This window comes from Cydia pomonella, chromosome 7 (assembly GCF_033807575.1).
Source record: "Cydia pomonella isolate Wapato2018A chromosome 7, ilCydPomo1, whole genome shotgun sequence".
NCBI classification, from domain to species: domain Eukaryota; kingdom Metazoa; phylum Arthropoda; class Insecta; order Lepidoptera; family Tortricidae; genus Cydia; species Cydia pomonella.
The window spans coordinates 8,204,630-8,225,230 of NC_084709.1; the positions used below are offsets into that span (position 1 = coordinate 8,204,630).

The following is a 20,601-nucleotide window of genomic DNA, read 5'->3' on the forward strand; positions in this document are numbered from 1 at the left end:
CCATAGTTATAAAAATAATAATAATAATACTTTCAATACGTCTGGGTTAGCGTTGTTCATAACTATTCCAAATTTCAAATCGATAGCTTAAGTGGTTCTCGAGATATTTAGCGATGTGACAGACAGACAGAGAGACAGACGGACGGACGGTCAGAGTCGCACCATAAGGATTCCTTTTGTACCTTTTTGGTACGGAACCCTAAAAAACACGGTGCAGTATAGAGAGAGATGCACACATGCATTCAGGTTGAAACACACTAATAGATGTACCTCGTCTCGTCCCACGGTCCCAAATTGACCCAGTCCCACGGTAAGCTAAGAATGCTTGTGATATGAATACTCAGACAACGATATATATATATATATATTTTTAATCCGTTAACTTTGGCTTAGTACGTTAAAGAAAACTAAATAGCGCAGTTAATTTAATATATATATAATTCTTTTATTTTTGGAAAAAGTATTTTAATGTTTCATATAGCGTTGTTGTAACACGGGCATTACATTTAACACAACCAAACAATTGAAAACTCTATCATATCAATGTGATTTCGAACATCGATCGTCCGATATAGTATGTACGTTTAGTAGCAAATGTATAAACTCGTACTAAACACTAATCAATATGTAAACAGCCCTAAGGCAAGTGTACACGCTCGTAAGGGCCTTATAAGATAATGGAGTTATATAAAATACCGGTGTCTATGAGAAAGTTACTTAATTTACGCTCAGGAATGCACCCTTGAAATTAACGGAAATAAAAAAAAACACGGTGTGAATAATATACAAATAAATATTATAGGATATTATTACACAGATTGAAACCTTAAATACATAGAAAACATCCATGACTCAGGAACAAATATCTGTGCTCATCACACAAATAAATGCCCTTACCTGGATTCGAACCCAGGACCGTCAGTTTCATAGGCAGAGTCACTATCACTACCCAATAGGTCAGACCAGTCGTCAACAAAAAATTAATTGTAATATAAGGTGTTAAAAAGAACTTTCCGCTTGTATTACTAGTTCCAAGCCTTTAAATAACAGGCCCCTGATTCTAGGTACGTGGCAGCGTGTCAACTTGTCATGCCAAGTTTAAAAGAAGAGAACTAGCAACGCAGCGGCCGTGTATTATATACTTATTACATGAATCTGATGAATCACTTAGCCATTTACGTAGGAGCCAATTTTGACCCCTACGTAAATCAAAATCTATTAGACAAACATACTAAATTTGGTTCATTTATTAATACCCTTAAGGCTATCTAGCTTTACCGGTTGTTAAGATATAAACATCTAAAAATCGGGATTTTTCTCACTGACTGACTGACTGACTGGCCTAACATCAAAACCCACTTCCTATGTGTCGGAAAGTTTTTTCACCCTTACATTTGTTATCACTGGATTCCACCAAGACGAATTTCCCTGTCCCTCATTTTGATTGAAATTTCTGTGTTTTCTTATTTCAATTGCTTCACGTACTTTCGAACACATACCATCGGATGTCGTGAGTGTTGTGTGTAGGCAAAGTGATAAACCCTAGCGTACAAGTCAATAATCAAGATCAAGTGCGGGTAGTTCGCAAAACCCGCGCAGCAAGATGTTGATACAATTCCTCGCCAGCCTGCCTGTGACCACGAGCGTAACGTCACTTTCGAAACGTCAGGCCATATAATAAACGTAAGTTTACGCGATTAAGTCCCGTATTCGTATTAAAACTATGAACGAAAATCGTGTTGGTTTAAATCAATATATTTGTTATATTTTCTGAAAAACAGATTTTATTTTAACACTAAGCACCTATCGAATTTGTAATAACAAAGAATAATTTAGTTTCGAAATTTCTTTTTAATCTCAAGCTTTTTCTATGGAGCACCCAACTCAACTATAAGAGTTCATTATACAATGTGTTAGTGAACTAACTGAACTATAATGAATTTACGCTGCGAGCATAAGACAAAACAAAACAATTGAATAAAAGATATCAACGAGCGTTTGGCTCAATGGGGCATACATTTCGGTTGATTCATAGAAAAACTGCTGCGGACAATATTAACATATTTAAATAGCTTTTCAAAACTCATACCTTACTCAGCAAGCTTCATGGTCTAAAACCATTACTGATTGATATGGTCTTTAAAGGGGGTCCCTAACGCCAATGACCTTCGATCTGAATCCCTTAGTTTTCTAATGTTTTTTGTAGCTTATCCTACAGCAACGGCTGTAAGCAATATAGTATAAATTTACTTCAAAGTTGTGTTCACTGTCATCGAGATATTTGGCATCAAAGTTGAACAATTTTAGGCCAAAAAACTGGTTTACTGACCATAACCTTTGTGTTAATTAGGCGGGTCCACACAGAGCGAGCATACGCGTGAGGTAATTTCCTCACGCACAAACCAGCCAGTGTAGACGTGCCCCGGCCGAGGCGGCGCGCTCAGGCGAGGAAAATGCGTCGCGCGTGTGCTCGCTCTGTGTGGACCCGCCTATTCTCTGACCAGTTTTTTGAGACGTCAAAGACGAACCCAAATGTGTAGATTTCGTACATGTAAAATCCTTCACAACAATTTAGTAACGAAAAAAGTGTTTTTAGACAATGTTTAAAAAAAAATAAGTGTTCATTTCTTTCAAAATCCGGCAGACCAGAATTTTTCATGATTGTATGATATATCTATACTTAGTTTAGGAACTTTACTTGGTACAATCGCTTAAAAATATCTGAACACTCACTCTAACGCCTTGACAATAGAGACGTGTTCAGATATTTGTGAGCGCCTTTGCCGCTCTGATATATCTGATGTAGACTGTATAAAATAATAAAATAGTACATTACGATACAAGTGCGAAAAATAGGAAATTCGAAACGAGTGGCGATAAATTAAAACACGACCGAAGGGAGTGTTTTAAATCGACACGAGTTGCGAATTACCTATTCGCACATGTATCGTACAACGTTTTACAGTACATATGGCACTTTAAATGTTCGACACAGTAACGTAATATGCTACTTTTCGCACTAGTGCTATAAAGTAGCCCCATATGTACTGTAAAAGCCTTTTATTTCTGGGTGAAAATATTACAAAATACTTGACCTGGGATCTTAAATCTAATATCATTTTTTGTGAGGTAACACACCAGAACCCTTAGGAGGTAAAGGCCTCATCCAGAACCCTCCACTTCTTTCTGTCTTGGGCCTCCCACATCCAGCTAGCCTCTGCCAGTTTCGTTATGTCATCTGACCAGCATGCCAGTGGCCATCCACTAGTACTCTTACCAATGGGCCCTTTCCAGCCTGTCGCATCAGAGGTCCATCTTCGATCTCGTAATCTAACGACATGGCCAGCCCATCTCCATTTTTGTTTCTGGGCCTGGCTTAGTGTGTCTATAATTTTTGTCATGTCTCTAATTTTGGAGTGCCTAATCTTCTGTACTTTTCTTAGTTTTAGCATACTACTTTCCATTCCCCTTTGGCATGAAACTAACATCCTCTTTGCTTTTGATGTGAATTTCCATGTTTGACATGCGTAGGTTAAAGTTGGGAGTAAGCACATGTCCATTACATTCTTTTTCAGCTGAACAGGCAGGTTGCTCTTTAATGTCTCTTTAAAGCTCCAAAGGTGAATGGACAATTAAAGACTATGAGGCTAGAGAGAAGTCGAGTGCTATTGAAGCGGTATGCACAAAATGGCCACCGAAAAATACTATAAATGGTAATTTTTTTTTACCATTGAAGAATGTTGTAACCGCCAGAATTACAGAGTGTATGCAAAAAACAGTCAAGAGGCGATTGCGGCTGTTCCGAGAGTGCAACGAGGCCATCATCCCTCTTATGTGATGATTTGGCTGGGTGTGTCATGCTCAGGGCTAACACAGGTTCATTTCTGTGAAAAAGGTGATGACTGGCCTCATCGTTTGAGGGCCAGAGGAGGCCATTTCGAATGATATTGTCATATGTAATTCCTGATTTTGTGTACTTCATTTTAATATATAGCTTATTCAACTTTTATTCGTATATTTTATGTAGATAAAGATTATTGTTATTGCAGTAACAGAATTTAGTAACGAACTAGGTACACTATGCAACCGAATTGCACTGTAGGTATTTAATAAGAATTATACAGTACAGATACTTTCTGGGGATCCCCCTCATCTCTAGATTGATACAGTAATAATAAGGTTGGGTTCCAATGGCTTTCGTAAGATAATTAAATAGCTGACATCATACTTGTTAGGAAAACTGAATGCTAAAGAGAATTTCTTACCATTGACATATATCTAAGGACAGTCCTAACTAATATAACAAATATTACAAAAACTCTCCCATCAAACAAAAACTGACTAAGTATATATGTTTTGGACAATACATAGTGGAGGGCTTCATAGTTAGAATAATATTTTTCAAGAAATCTTCTATGTATTACTTTTAAGCTTTTGTCTGTGACTTTGTTTTGGAATACCAGGCAGTGGTGTATATAGTTGTTAAGGATATTTGTGAACACCTTGGCCGTCCTGATACATCTGATGGCTACTGTACCAATAAAATGATATGGAGAAAAGAAACGTTCTGTTTTGTAAAGTATAAAGGTGTTTTCAATGATGACAAAGATAAAAAGAACATAAACTTTAAAGTAGTGTTTGTAAGTCTCATATACGTTTACAGTTCCAAAAGCGTTACCAAAGTTCTGTAGATTGCTAAGCTAAGCTAGACACTTACCTGTTATATTTCAGCAGAAACTAAAATATATGCTGTAGCACAGTTTCTTAAAGTTCACTAAAACAAGGTACGCCGCATAAACCTTAGAAAACTTTATTTTTTTGTAGTTTACTTAAGTTCACATAATGATTTTTGTTTTCTGATATCATTTATTAATTAACGGTTATGAAATTGGAATGTTCTATTAACAAAATAAACTAAAAATTGCAATAATTTAACGTAGCACACCCAATGACGTACATACATAATGATGATACTGTCATGTCAACTATCTGACAACTGACACTGACATTTTAAGTCATTTTGGTAGACTATTTAAGCCTATTGGTAAACCACTATGTGCATTTTATACAGCGCATCAATCTTGGAGTCGAGGTTCCACGAACGCTGCTTCTTCCACTTCTGCTTATGGCAACATTGACGTAGCTGTCACTCATCTTGCTTACTGTCTGTCTCGACCCGACCTGTGGTCTAGACCACAAACCAATAACCCAATCAAATCTTTAACAATGGCAGATGCGAAGCAAGGTACTTAAAATCATTTTTTTTTAATACTATTATAATTTTCTAATTCTAGGAGTTCTCACTATCAAAGATAATCCATTCCTTAACTGCTGTACGATATATTTCGCTTTGAAACGGCTCAAAGCTTGTTATAAGAGCTAAGGCCATGCTGCACATTCAATGTATTTTTTTATCTTCATTACAAGTTGCTTTGGATTTGATATTAACGAAACATTTTTGCACATTCCTGTTACGTACTGAATAACAACATTTGTCATATAAACGCTTCCCAAATGTAAATATCAACGTATTATGTGTATGTGTCATGGAGTCGATACGCGACTGGGATGCAAAATAAGATAAAACAAGTGTCAGCATAACGGTTGTTTACTTATTTAATGCAAATTTTACTATAGATCAATAGTTATTTATAATACGACCTAGGTTTATTTTAAAAAGTGTTTCATGTTGTTGGATTGTATAGTGTTATATCAAACCTAGGTTTATTTTAAAAAGTGTTTCATGTTGTTGGATTGTATAGTTTTTTTTTTTTTTTTTTTTTTTTTTTAATTTATTTAGGAAACAAACAGTCACATATTAATATATATAAGCTTAAGTGATAACAAACAGACCTTTAGTTCCATTGAAAATAAAAGTATACATAGTAAATTACAGATCGAAACAGGGAAGGTCTTGTCTGTCACGCGTACAGGGACTTCAAAACATCGGTAGGTAATTAATAAATGCATGACATAGTACAGAGTTTAAAGTGGTATACAAAATAATTAAAAATACATGTATCGCTATAGTTGTTATGCGTGCAAATAATATATAGTTACTAGGTACTTAAAAGAAAACGTACAATATTTATAAAGAAAAGATTGAACTTCGCAGAATGCTACTGTATTTACAAAATGATAATGAAAAAATATCTAAATTTGAAAATTTATCATTGTAATCACGACAGGCTCGTCTAAAAAAAGTATGCTTGGCAAAATTAGAGCCACAAAAGCTAATATGGAATGTTTGGGGGTGGCGAGTGGGAATACGACGAGGCAATTTAAAAATAATTTTTTCAAGAAGATCAGGAGAGTCAATATAGTTATTTAAAAGCTTATATAAAAACATTTGGTCTATATATACGCGGCGTCCGACTAATGGCGTGAGACCGTGCCGTATGCTGGTACTTTCAGACAGATTCAAACCATGGCGGAAGTTAAGTGACTTTAATAATTTATTTTGAATTCTTTCAATTCGCGTTTTATGAACTGTATATTGGGGAGTCCAAACGATGCAACCGAATTCTAAAACACTACGGACGTAAGAGGAATATAATATCTTTAGAGTATTAGGGTCTTTAAAGGGTTTAGAGAGCCGAAGTATCAAACCCAACTGCTTATAAGCCTTTGCAGTAATAAGATCTATATGTGAAATAAAATTGAGCTTTGAGTCTAAAGTGATACCTAGGTCTCGAACTAAGGAAACTCTAGTTAGTTGCTTGCCTAAAAAGTTATAGTTAAATAAAAGGGGTACACGCTTATGGGTGAAAGTGATACACTTGCATTTATCAGGGTTGAGTAGTAGTTGGTTGGAGTTGCAGTAGGTAGCAAAATTGTCAAGATCACGTTGTAGTTCAAGGCAGTCGTTGTTTGTTTTTATAATTTTAAATATTTTTGTATCATCAGCGTAAACAAGATGCCTTGAACTAGTAAGTGATAAACCTATGTCGTTAATATATAGGATAAATAAAAGTGGTCCTAAATGCGAACCTTGGGGTACACCTGAATCAATGGTCAAGTATCTTGAAGTAAAGCCTCTTAGAGATACTGCTTGGCTACGATTTTGTATGTAAGATTCAAGCCATCTATGAAGATCACCGTGTATACCAAGATCATATAATTTTTGAAGTAGGTGGGCATGATTAATTTTATCAAATGCTTTTGAGAAATCGGTATACACGGCGTCAACCTGATAACCATTGTCTAGAGCATTCAAAATAAAATCTGTAAAAGTAATAAGGTTGGTGTCGACACTTCGACCACGAAGAAATCCGTGTTGATTTGGAGAAATAATGCGAATAACACAATTAGTTAGTTCCGAGGTCACAATTTTTTCAAATATTTTGCCAAAAATGCATAATTTGGATATTGGTCTGTACTGTGTCACGTCGTGTTTATCCCCACTTTTGTGTATTGGTGTTATTAGAGCAGTTTTCCAAACAGATGGAAAACAACCCTCGGTCAGCGATTTATGAAAGATAATAGTAAGAGGTATAGACAGTTCTTTACTACAACGGGATATTAAGATAGGATGAATCTTGTCAGCCCCAGCACCTTTGTTAACATTAGTGTTGTGTAGATATTTTTGGACTAGGGCATTACTTAAATTAATGGAGGAGATGTCAATCGGGGTGTTAATCGTACGGATATTAGGGGAAAATGAGTACATGTTGTTTTTTACAAAAACAGAATGAAAGTAATCGTTGAAGTAATTTGCTACCGTTTCAGAATCAGCCGATGTTTTATTCCCGTAAGTCATACAGTCTGGAGTTTTATTTGCAGCAAATTTAGACTTAATGAAAGACCAAAAATATTTCGGACATTGTCGTATATTTCTCTCGGCGAAAGATATGTATGAGTTATAGCAATCTATTTCCATCTTACGCTCTCTTGTTCTCAGTAGCTTAAAAGAAAGGTAGTCCAAAGGATTTTTATAAGTTTTCCATCTAGTATGCATGTTACGTTTTTCGCGACTTACTTTAATTAACGCCCGAGTGAACCACGGAGGACGATTTCCAGATGACTGTGTTCGGCTAAGAGGGACATGCTGTTTAATTAGCGAGTTTAAGATTGAATAAAAATAAGACACTGCTTGTTCAGTATTCATGCCATTCATTTGGGTCCAGTCTGTTGAACATAGATCGTTTCTGATTTTTTCGTAATTAGCAGCATAAAAGAGTAATTTCTCTCTGGGGCGATCGTGTACGACCGAAGGAAAAGGAAAATTAAAACATATGTCCAGTGACCTATGATGGGAGTCCTCGGGAGTAAGAGGTGACTTACAGTGAGTGACTATACCACACAAGTCACTCAACACAAGGTCCAAAATTCGGTTGTTAACATTAAAGCATCCATTTAACTGTTTTAAGTCAGAGAAATTTAGGAAATCGGAAAGTAAAGTTGAGGTTGTATTGTTATTAGCGTCAAGTTCTAAATTCCCGTTAGTTTGAGTCCAGACGGCATGACTAATATTAAAATCTCCTACAATTATATAATTATCGCTCGGATTAGCAGTCATAAAGTCCGATGTGGAATCAAAAAAGGTTTGCAAGGCTGTATAATGAGCGTTACCGTGCGGAAAATAACAACAACAAATGTAAAACTTAGTACATTGCCTATTACGCGGGCGCGAACGCGGTGCTGCAGCGTCGGCGCGTTCGATGCTCAGCCACAGCTCCTCGGCGTGTGGGCCGGAGCGCAGGTCGGGGCGCTCGCGCACGGTGAGGCCGCACGCGCGCCGCACCGCCACCAGCACGCCGCCCCCGCGCTCCGCCCCCGCGCCCCGCGCCGTGCAACGGTCAAGGCGATAAACAGCATAATCATTCCAAAAGTACTCAGAATCATTAAAATCACTCGTTAGCCAAGTCTCAGTGAGGCAAATGACGTCATAATCGGCTTTAAGAACATTAGCTAGAAAAGAATGAGATTTAGTTCGCAACCCCCTAACATTTTGGTAGTAAACGTTTAGTTCCGGTACAGTGAACACGGTAATAAGAAAAGGTTTATATAATATGTTATGGAATATAAGCAGGCTATATACGTTAACACAAACAGTTTTATTTCGAGTCTATTGTTAGAACAAACAAAGTTGAGCAGTATAAAGAATAGTAGCGCGTAGGCAAAACAAAAATATTGATAAGCGAAGCTAGTGCAAGTTATTAAGGTATTTAACATACATAAAGTGATAAAGGTAAATGAAAGTAACATGTGATTATTAAAACGAGTTGTTCGCACGAACGTTAGGTATAGTAATAAGAGCATAATAACTAGTCAATTTAACTTAGTGAGATCGGATTCTTTAGAGATATATAAGATCTTAGATTTGTCATTTTTGCGCATTAAAATCTTACAATCTCTAACCCACAAGTAGGAGTAATTTAAGTCAGATTTAACTGCACGGGCTTGCTTTAGAAGGAGTTTATTTCCGCGAGTGAGGTGGTCGTTGATATAGATGTTTTGTGGTGGTCCCGACATCCCAATGTCGGCCGTCGTGAGTGTCCGACGTGTCCGCATGGCCGCCAGCAGCTCGTCCTTGCGGCGCCGCTGCACGAAGCGCACGATGACCGCTGGCTCGCGAGCCGCGCGCGCGTGGGCGGGCCCGCCGCTGGAGGTGGCGGTGATGGCGCTAAAGCGACGCACACGGTGAATCGTATCGATGTCGGAGTTCGATATATCAACGCCCAGTTTATTGGATATGTCTGTTAGGAGCGAATTGAGATTTTCTCCACTTTTAAAGGGGAGCCCCGATATTTCCACATTATTTAAGCGAGAGAATTGATCGCGAGAGTTTATTTCACTTTTAAGAGATTCGATAGTCTCGCAGGCCTCGTGTAAACTTTTCGGCAGACCCCCCAGCGAGGACACTTTGTCTTCTACCTGAACTAAACGCTCGTCCATGGCAGTTCGCCAGGTTTCGAGTTCACTCCATTTTGTATTCAGGTCCTTTAGACCTTGAGAAGTGGCATGGACGTCACTTTTGATAGTGTTAATATCCGACTTTAATAAATTAAAATCGTTTCGAAAGGATTTGATCTCGTTTAGCACGTCTGCAGTCGTCCCGGTGTCCGTTAAAGGTATGTTTCGGCAATTTATACAACGCCAGGCAGCCTTTGCAGCCGATCCTTTTTTGCGATATGTAGTCTCGGTGAGTCCCGCACAATCGAAATGTAAGCGGCCGTGGCATAATCCGCATTCCGCAAAATCGGTGGTTAATTTTTCACTGCACTTAGAGCAATTCATTTTAAGATTGGGTAGCTAACTATAACGATTGGTCCAAAGCTACACCACAATATCAACCTTAATGCTATACACACAGGGCTAACTTTCGTTTGCACTTAGATACTGGTTATTCAGGTAAACAAGTCCCGGTACTTATGACGCGCGTTAAATGCGATAAGAAACAATGCAGGCGACCGTCCCGACCCGGTTTCGAACGAGTTATCATAGTGTTATATCAAACTCTTACAGAAATGAACAATGGGACATCTCAGTCACGATCTGTGCTGGCAAAACCTCGTCTTGGTGCTTTTGGTTCCTCTGGGTTTGGAGCTAGTACTTTTGGTAAGCACCACAACACATGTATGCTTGCAAAATTAAAGCTTTCCATGACTTCACAAGCTGTTCATCTACTCCCAAGTATCCCAAAAGTACTACATGGGTCAAATACTTTTCTGGCATGAGATAAGAATATAATACTAATGATTAAATACTAGGTTATAAATGCTAAGTACAAACATTATTCTGACAACTCGAAAATTTATTGTTTTTTTTTTGTAAACATTACTAACTGACATGCCCACAAAATGCCTCCTCGAGTGTGGTGTATGGTGATAAGCATATTTTTTGTGGACATCATAAAATAAACCGACTGTAACCCTTTATAGGGCAAAGGTCTAAAAAAACACCATATACATCATCTTTTTGCATTTTTTTCTTGTATAGAATTTTTAGCATCATATGTTGGTGATGGGGCTTGAATTGAGGATTTATTTAGTCTTGCCCGTTAAATTGTCTAGCCAAATTTTCTTACATAAGTATTAGGTTGTATGCATAAGTATTAGATAAATGTATACAAATTATTAACTTTTGTAATGATTCAGATTCAGATGATTAAACATACAATTGCATTACAAATTACATTTATGTTAATTTATATGAATCTGTATTGTGATCACCAAAAATTCATTCTAATAATAACATCATAATTCAGATAGCTTCATTGCAATAATTTTATTATAAATGTCCACAGGAAAAATGCCAGTTTTGATGACATTTTTTTAACCCACATGTTGAATAAAATATTTATAAAATCTACAGCATTGTAGTTGCTTTGAAGGATGTTAAAGAACTCTTTAGGCTTGATCATGGAAATTAATAAGATGTTTTTTAATATAAAAAAAATAGTTTCTTTATGCATCAGGCTATTTGTAAAATAAATCCAAATTACATTTAATTAAATATTTCAGGGTCCATATTACGTCCATCCCAGCTGAAACCAGGGACCAATCCATTTCTTAAAGTCACTGACACAGAAGAGGCTGAAAAGAAAGAGAAAGCTGATAATGAAACTGAAAAACCTAAAGGAGAAGAAAGGCTTACTGAAAGCAAGGAGGATGCTCCCAAATTTGTACCTCTTGGTGCCACAAGCAGTGCTCCGAGAACCTCCACACAAGTCCCAGCACCCACACAGCCTGCTTCTGGGACATCGGGGTTTGTCTTTGGACAGAATTTAAGTGAGCGAGTGGTTATTCAAGACAGTGTTAATAATGGGGATGCTGGGCCGTCAGAACACAGTATGAAGAATGGTACTTCTGAGCTACTGTTTACAAGCGCAGCTGCTTCTGTTAAGGAAAATAGTCAGGTAAACTGCTCCATACCTACAGTTATTTTTACTTTGGTTAACAATGCATGTAGAATTTAGTGGGATGTGGAATGTAATTATTATAGCGAGAATAATAAGTATTACACAACCCTTCATTTTGGAGTTGTTGGAATTGTAACTTTATGTCAATTAATTCAATTTCAAATAGACATGTCTGATATAATGCTTCCTTAATAAGGCAGAGGATAAATAAAGTCTAAATCACGGTGGTAAAAAGTATATGCCCTATTAAGGATCGTCAGGGGTATCTTGATTATACTCCAATATCTCGTCTCTTTTGACGAAGTTATTGATCACTATGAACAGGTTAAAATTACTATGAAAATATTAAATTCAACCAAAATAAAATTAATGATTTTCTACCATACAAAATTAAGATATTAATGGTCTCTCTTCAACTGACTGCGTAAGATATTAAAAGTCATATTATACAATATTTTATATTAAGATGCATCAGGTAACTTTGAAAGCAGGGTAATTTTGAAAATGGCAAATATAGCTGGTCAAACAACTTTTTCAGTAGTTGTTAACCCTTGGTGCCATTTTTTTTAAATTGGCCGCTTTTTTCTTCTGACAGAAATGGCTGGACAGACTTTTTTTTCTCTTTTTTCAGCCTGTTAGAGTGTCCCACTGCTGGGCAAAGGCCTCCCCTCTTTCTCGCCATTTGGTCCTATCCAATGCATACTCCCGCCACTCTTTACAAAATGCATCAAGGTCGTTCCGTCATCTCCGTTTTGGTCTTCCACTGCCCCGAAATTCATTCTGTGGCTTGTTTGGTCCAGCGCTCGGGGTACATTCGGCAGACATGCCCTGCCCAGTCCCACTTTAGCTTGGCGGTCTTCATGCCCACATCCTCATTGCCGGTTTTGGAACACAGTTCGTTGTTTCTAACATGGCCGGCTCTGCGAATATGCTTTGCTATAATCCACGAATGCTAGGTAGATTGGTATTCTGAACTCGTTGGCCTTTTCTATAATTTGGTGTGAAGGTGGGCCGTAGTAGAGAAGCCAGGCCGGAATCCTGCTTGTTCAGGGGGCTGTTCTTTGTCTATCAGTGGGGCTATTCAATTTTCAATTACTTTTATGAACAATTTGTATCAGTGAGAAATTAACACTTTCTACTTCTTACTTTAATCTAATCGGTCTATAAATTATCTGCTTTGTCCCAAGGTTGACTGGTAGAGAACGCCTTATAGCACTAAGTACGTCTTTTGTACGATTGTATTTTCTTTTGTGCAATAAAGATTAAATAAATAAAAGCTTCCAATTGTTTTTGCCGACTAAAACCTACTTTTGACTTGATTTTTTTAATTTTCTCATTTTTTTCAACAATAACCATACGTATTTCACAAAATATTGACCCTATAAGTATGACTATGGTCTCATTCGATTCAGCGCAAAAGAATAAACGAAAATGACACCTCACTCGCCTAGTTTGTAAAATGTGAATATTTTTAATTGAACCCCCTGCACATACCCCCCCGAAAAGGAGGTCCGACCCCTAAATTTTGGATAGGACTCGGCAGATCCTCATTTCTAGTACCAAGATAAAGATAAAAAACAAAGTTTCATGGATGTACATATATTGCCGCCAAAATATGCTATTTTTCCTGCAGTAATAATACATTTATATGATAAGAACTATATTCGCTTGAAACAAAAATCGGTGGGTGTGCGATTTCAGTGACGCCGAGTGTATAGTGTATGACATAATTACTGTGAAGTTTGGTTTTAATATAAATTGTTTGTAACAAAGTCAGATAAGATGAGTTTGCTTATAGTGACTAATCTCTTACTATGACCATATTAATCTTATTTTCATGAAATTATGACCTTTCGCAGGTTATACTGACACATTCACTAGTTTTTGTGGCTGTCTGTCTTTCCCTGCGAAGACGTTTTAGTTTTGACTCTCAGTAACAAGTTAATTATTGGTAGAAGAATAAGAAAATATATCATTCACTAAGGAATTTGAGATTAATTTGGAAAACTAACACACAAGTTGATCAACTATGTTTTATATGACATCCGCTTAGTATGACGTATTTGTCACTCCCCTTCGATGTCATTATATGCGGATTCTATTGTATCTGAATCAATCTCATTCGTTGTTTTTAATACCTCTATAAATGACAATGTGTGAGAGATATGAAAAGGAAGTAGAGGTAATATAAATGATCAGGTAGTAATAGACGTCAGTGAGGAAGAAAAAAACATGGTGTATAGAGCTTTACTCTTTTCTCGGCAACAACAAAAGAATGTTACACTCTTGTATTTTTTTCTCTCTAACAGGCACGGGCGAGGCTTTTTTGAATTTTCCAAGACACGGGTTAAGTTAATGGCATAAGGCCTAGCGTGTGAATATTGCGATTATCAACATCATGATTAGCTGTCTGGTGTATTCCAGGAGTCGGCGGGGAGCAGCTCGGCGGTCAGCACGAGCGACAGCGGCGCGGGGCTGGCGGCGGCCGCCGCGGAGTACGAGCGCGCGCAGGCGCGGCCGCCGCCGCCCGCCGTCACCACCACCACGGGCGAGGAGGACGAGATCAATGTGCTGCAGGTGCGAATTACTTTCCGTCAGCCCAAGTGCCCTTTTTTATACGTCGCTATTATTGTACTTGCTTAAGGCCGCGGACTGGATGCATGCGCCGCGCGGCGCATCTAAGACCTCGGGCACGCACGTCTGTCCACTCAGTGCTTAGCGAGCTGCGACCTGAATTCACCGCGCCTTAAAACATTAAGATGACCGGCCGTCGTTTTGAACTTTGAATTGATAACAATTCTCTGATTTTACATGTCAGATAATGACGCCTATATATGTATATATATATATATATATATATTTTTTTTTTTTTTTATTGAGAAACAGTCTTAAAATAAACATATGAGCAACTTAGCTAATAGCTATGGATTGATTTCGTTATAGACCTATAGTTTCCTAATTTTAAATTATTCGATGTACAATTGAAAAAATAATAATAGTGTAAACTTATAGCGTACATAACAAAAGCGTAAATGTATATTAAAATATATATATATGTAGAGAACTGAGAAAATACTTAAATCACAGGTACCTATTATCAGGTTGCTGCAACTTTTAACCGTTATTTTAGAAAAGAATATACTGCTCTTTTAAAGAGGCCTAATGAATTGCAAAACAAATCTGCGTCCATACATTTTTCATTGAACTGCCTACATGCGCGCCCAATATATGAATGCTGTGCGTATTTCGTTCTGCTGTTAGAAATGCTAAATAATGCCTTACTGCGACAACTACGTTCATTTCTACGGGGGACACGGAAACCAATTTTATGTAATAAGTCGGGGGCATGTACAATATTATTAATAATTTTGAATAAAAATACTAAATCTGTACAGGACCGTCTAAGTGAAAGTGGCTGGATATTATGATGTGTAGCCGAGGAAGCGTAATTTACATAGTTACGACCCACTCGAAATTCCAGTGCTTTAATGAACTTTTTCTGGAGTCTTTCAATTCGAATCTTATGGACATTAAAGAAAGGATTCCAAACCACAGAAGCAAATTCCAATCTGCTGCGAACGTAACTATTATAAAGAAGTTTATAAGTGAGAGGTCTTCGGAAAGGTTTTGCCACGCGAAGAACGAAACCCAGTTGTTTATATGCCTTGTTTGAAATATGATCTATATGAGGGTTAAACGTTAGTTTTGGATCCATTAACACCCCTAGGTCACACAGCCGGTAACTGAATGCAATGGGATCCCTTTTCCGCGTGAAAGTAATAACTGAACATTTGTCACTATTTAAAAACAGATTATTTTCCACACAATAAGTTTCAAACCTACTTAAATCATCCTGCAACAGAGCACAGTCGACGTCAGTTTTAATGACTCGAAATAATTTAGTATCATCGGCGTATAAAAGAGCTTTTGAATTTGTTAGACACTCCGTGATATCATTTATGTATAAAATAAATAATAACGGACCCAAATGGGATCCTTGAGGGACACCTTGAGGGACTATATTGTTCGAAGAGCACTTTAAATTGGGATCTTTTTGAAATTTACAGTAAAATATATTATCAGTATTATTTGACTGATAAATATATTATCAGCCCCTAAACTGAGAGTTATATTAGAGTCATTCCCGTTTTTAAAGTTAACTCCATAATCAGAAGTATCAACAGATCATGGCAGATCGACGCAAAATAATGTTTAATATGGCCGAGTGTCGCGGTAGTTTTGGTAGTGTTTTTTAACACTGGGTATTGTGGCCATGGCGACTTTTTGAAGTGTTTTTCGACACCATCTATAATAAAATGTATAATTTCAGCTATCATGCCGCCTGTTCGCGTGGGAGGCGGGCAGCTGGCGCGAGCGCGGGCGCGGCGTGCTGCGGCTCAACGACGCGGCCGGCGGCGCCGACGCGTCGCGGCTCGTGGCGCGCGTGGCCGGGTCAGTACTGCACACTACTCTACAGCTAGCGCGGGCGCGGCGTGCTGCGGCTCAACGACGCGGCCGGCGGCGCCGACGCGTCGCGGCTCGTGGCGCGCGTGGCCGGGTCAGTACTGCACACTACTCTACAGCTAGCGCGGGCGCGGCGTGCTGCGGCTCAACGACGCGGCCGGCGGCGCCGACGCGTCGCGGCTCGTGGCGCGCGTGGCCGGGTCAGTACTGCACACTACTCTACAGCTAGCGCGGGCGCGGCGTGCTGCGGCTCAACGACGCGGCCGGCGGCGCCGACGCGTCGCGGCTCGTGGCGCGCGTGGCCGGGTCAGTACTGCACACTACTCTACAGCTAGCGCGGGCGCGGCGTGCTGCGGCTCAACGACGCGGCCGGCGGCGCCGACGCGTCGCGGCTCGTGGCGCGCGTGGCCGGGTCAGTACTGCACACTACTCTACAGCTAGCGCGGGCGCGGCGTGCTGCGGCTCAACGACGCGGCCGGCGGCGCCGACGCGTCGCGGCTCGTGGCGCGCGTGGCCGGGTCAGTACTGCACACTACTCTACAGCTAGCGCGGGCGCGGCGTGCTGCGGCTCAACGACGCGGCCGGCGGCGCCGACGCGTCGCGGCTCGTGGCGCGCGTGGCCGGGTCAGTACTGCACACTACTCTACAGCTAGCGCGGGCGCGGCGTGCTGCGGCTCAACGACGCGGCCGGCGGCGCCGACGCGTCGCGGCTCGTGGCGCGCGTGGCCGGGTCAGTACTGCACACTACTCTACAGCTAGCGCGGGCGCGGCGTGCTGCGGCTCAACGACGCGGCCGGCGGCGCCGACGCGTCGCGGCTCGTGGCGCGCGTGGCCGGGTCAGTACTGCACACTACTCTACAGCTAGCGCGGGCGCGGCGTGCTGCGGCTCAACGACGCGGCGGGCGGCGCCGACGCGTCGCGGCTCGTGGCGCGCGTGGCCGGGTCAGTACTGCACACTACTCTACAGCTAGCGCGGGCGCGGCGTGCTGCGGCTCAACGACGCGGCCGGCGGCGCCGACGCGTCGCGGCTCGTGGCGCGCGTGGCCGGGTCAGTACTGCATACTACTCTACAGCTAGCTCGGGCGCGGCGTGCTGCGGCTCAACGACGCGGCCGGCGGCGTCGACGCGTCGCGGCTCGTGGCGCGCGTGGCCGGGTCAGTACTGCACACTACTCTACAGCTAGCGCGGGCGCGGCGTGCTGCGGCTCAACGACGCGGCCGGCGGCGCCGACGCGTCGCGGCTCGTGGCGCGCGTGGCCGGGTCAGTACTGCACACTACTCTACAGCTGCCCTGCCAAGAGCGTCACTCAATCCAACAACCGTAGACCAACTTTGCTTCCCTACAATGCTCTGGGTTATCAATAACATAGACTTAACAGTCCACCAGACGGTATTGACCTGTCAGTTGTTTGGAACTGTCAACTTTTTGTTCTAACTGACAGGCCGATACCGTCCGGCCAACTGTTAATCAGTGGGCCCCTTTAGTGTACGGTCTCTGTGGAGCAGTATAGCATTGATGTTCTAAGGGATCGAGCAGCGTGCACTGAGACCACTCGTTTAATATAGGCACCACTGGTCGCTCCGCTCAAACATCCACTCGATTTGCACACTTATTTCATTATTTCCAGTAGTTAACCAGAAATTTTGTAGTTTGTTATGGAATTTTCAATAAATTATTATTGACACATTTGTACAGGTCCGTGTATACCGAAGTCCAATAGAAAAAGCAAATAATGTAAACAAATATGACAGCTTTTGTTGGTATTTGACATGTAACCTAAAATATTTATGGAGGTTGATTTCACTGAAATATTATTAACTAACATATATTTAGCTCAATATTATACAAATAAAATATTTAAGTTTAATTTGTTGATACGATAATGATTAGCCGAGTCCACACAGAGCGCGCATACGCCGCGCGAGGCAATTTCCTCGCACACATAACGGCCAGTGTAGACGTGCCTCGGCCGAGGCGGCGCACGCGTTTTCCTCACCCGAACGCGTTGTGTGGACCCGCCTATTGGTTTGTTTCCATTATTTGCAATATATATTGGAGTCCACATTACGTCGTGCTACAGATCGCTGCGCGTGGTGCTGAACACGAAGATCTGGCCGGACATGGTGGCGGAGCGCGCGGGCAGCAAGTCGCTGCGCATCACCGCCACCGACGCCGCGCACCAGGTCAAACTCTTCCTTGTCATGGTGAGCATCCTATTATCAATTTAGAGTTATCATTATCAACAATTGACGGACCGATCGACGCCACGACGAATTTCCCATACGATAAAATTTTGCAAACATTTTAACTATGACAGTCAGTTTGGTGCAACCGATTGTTAAAGGTCACCTCTTCCATTCGAGGCCGCGTTCGATTACGTTAACGGCGCACCCCGAGGCGCGAATTTGAGTCTTAGTTTACGACGACTTAAGGAATAAGGTTTTCTTGTTGTTCAAACACTGGTAAATGTTTCGGTATTTGGGCACTGTTGTTTTGGAGTCATCCAGGCGAGATACAAAAATCTGCAGTTATATATTTTCGAAATGGCTGAAAGCTCGAAACATCTTCCTTTGTGTAACAGAATATATTCTTAAATGAGAAACGAGTAGAAAAGTTTAAATTTACTGATATACATTTTGGTATTTTTGTCAACCACACAAAAGTATTTTGGATTACCCAGGCCTTGTAATAATGTTGCGTTTTAGGGTAACCCCGGCGACATCGTCCAGCTTCACCGCGCTGTGCTAGCGCGCATCTCGCTCAGCAAGCGCGCGGGCGACGCGGCCTCCCGCCTGCGCGACGCGCACGAGACTGGCGAGTGCGCCGCGCACCGCCTGCACGCGCCGCCCCGCGTCGAGGATGACCGTGACAGGAATACTGAAGACAAAGATGGTGACTCAGAAAGCAAAGACGACGAAACGGAAGACAAGGATGGTGATGCGGAGGACAAGAATAGCAATCCGCTCAAGAGAAAAGAACCGGTCGGCGATGAAACCTCCCCTAAGAGACAGTGCCCCGATATTCTAATAGAGTGATCCGGCCCGCGGTGCCAAGTGAGAGACACAGCCTTGCAGCTCTAGAGTTCGTAGAATTGTGGGGTTTACCCTCGTTTGCCCTACATACTCTTTGATCTAATATAACGTTTCGTTGAATTTTGACCTTATATATTTTTTCCTTACAAAGGATAGAACAAACTTAACCTAATATATAAATATATGTAAATGTGAAATTATTCTGTTATGGAAATAACATATAAGATCAAATTTGATGTTCGACGAAACATTAAATTCGATAAATAATTTTCGGCCATCCGAGAGATATGCAAATTGTGAATACGCGTAGGGTTATTTAATGTTTAAATCGATGCGCTTGTTCAATTAGTTCTTTTAAAAAATTGGGCCAACTGCCCGTATCGCTAGAAATAGCTGAAAGAATCATACTATACGCCAGTAACTACAGTTACATCATCATAAAAATATAGTATGCTTTCAACTACTTTCCTACGTATGGCTGGTAAACTAGGTAAATAGTCATATCTAGCAGGGAGCTTGGGAAAGGCATTTTATTTTGTGTAGTACAAAAGCGTGAAGTGCGATTCGTCTCACATTCCTGAAGAGAGCAAATTACAGATGTTCGGCCGGAGCTGGATGCCAAATATGTGTAATAATTGTTTAAATTCTGATCGATCATACAATAAATAATTAAGACTAATAAAGAGTATTCATATAAAAACACCTTCCCATCTGTAAAGTTCCAAAGTAAGTAAAACGTGTATTGGGTTTAACTGAAGCTCATGTTGTATTAAATATATATTTAGATAAACGCTTTATAAAAAAAGTATGGTAGACTGGGGACAATTGGAACAATTTATGTTCAACTGCCTGTAACTCTTTTATTTTTACAGCTAGAAAGACATGCGCCTATATAATTAAAGGTAATTTATTTATTTCTTGAATAAAATGTGTTTGAAAAGCCTATCGCCCATGTTTACGTAAAGATAATGAAATTTAAGATAATATGAAAGTATGGTAGACTGGGGACCATTGGAACAATTTATGTTCAACTGCCTGTAACTATTTTATTTTTACAGCTAGAAAGACATGCTGCACCTATATAATTAAAGGTTATTTATTTATTTCTTAAATAAAATGTGTTTGAAAAGACTGTCGTCCATGTTTAGGTAATGATAGGGAATTTAAGATAATATGGAAGAATGGTTCAATTGATCCCATAGGCGTGATCACAGACCTATTACTCGCTAACGCTTAAAGACA

General features: G+C 40.4%; 2 protein-coding genes across 2 annotated transcripts in view; one reads left to right on the forward strand and one right to left on the reverse strand.

Moving 5' to 3' along the window:
• The window catches only part of LOC133519739 (kelch-like ECH-associated protein 1B), a 41,658-nt gene extending 36,710 nt beyond the window's left edge, over window positions 1-4,948 (reverse strand). The window contains exon 1 of the mRNA XM_061853803.1: window positions 4,718-4,948. The gene's annotated coding sequence lies outside the window, so the exon portion shown is untranslated. The remainder of the gene's footprint in view (window positions 1-4,717) is intronic.
• Window positions 4,949-5,124: 176 nt separating this feature from the next.
• Window positions 5,125-20,300, forward strand: LOC133519741 (ran-binding protein 3). Its single transcript, XM_061853809.1, has 7 exons — window positions 5,125-5,245; window positions 10,468-10,560; window positions 11,466-11,860; window positions 14,288-14,440; window positions 16,194-16,315; window positions 18,408-18,531; window positions 19,033-20,300. Exons 1-7 carry the CDS (start codon window positions 5,227-5,229, stop codon window positions 19,360-19,362), a joined length of 1,236 nt encoding a protein of 411 aa, XP_061709793.1. The 5' UTR covers window positions 5,125-5,226; the 3' UTR covers window positions 19,363-20,300.
• The last annotated feature ends 301 nt before the right edge of the window (window positions 20,301-20,601 follow it).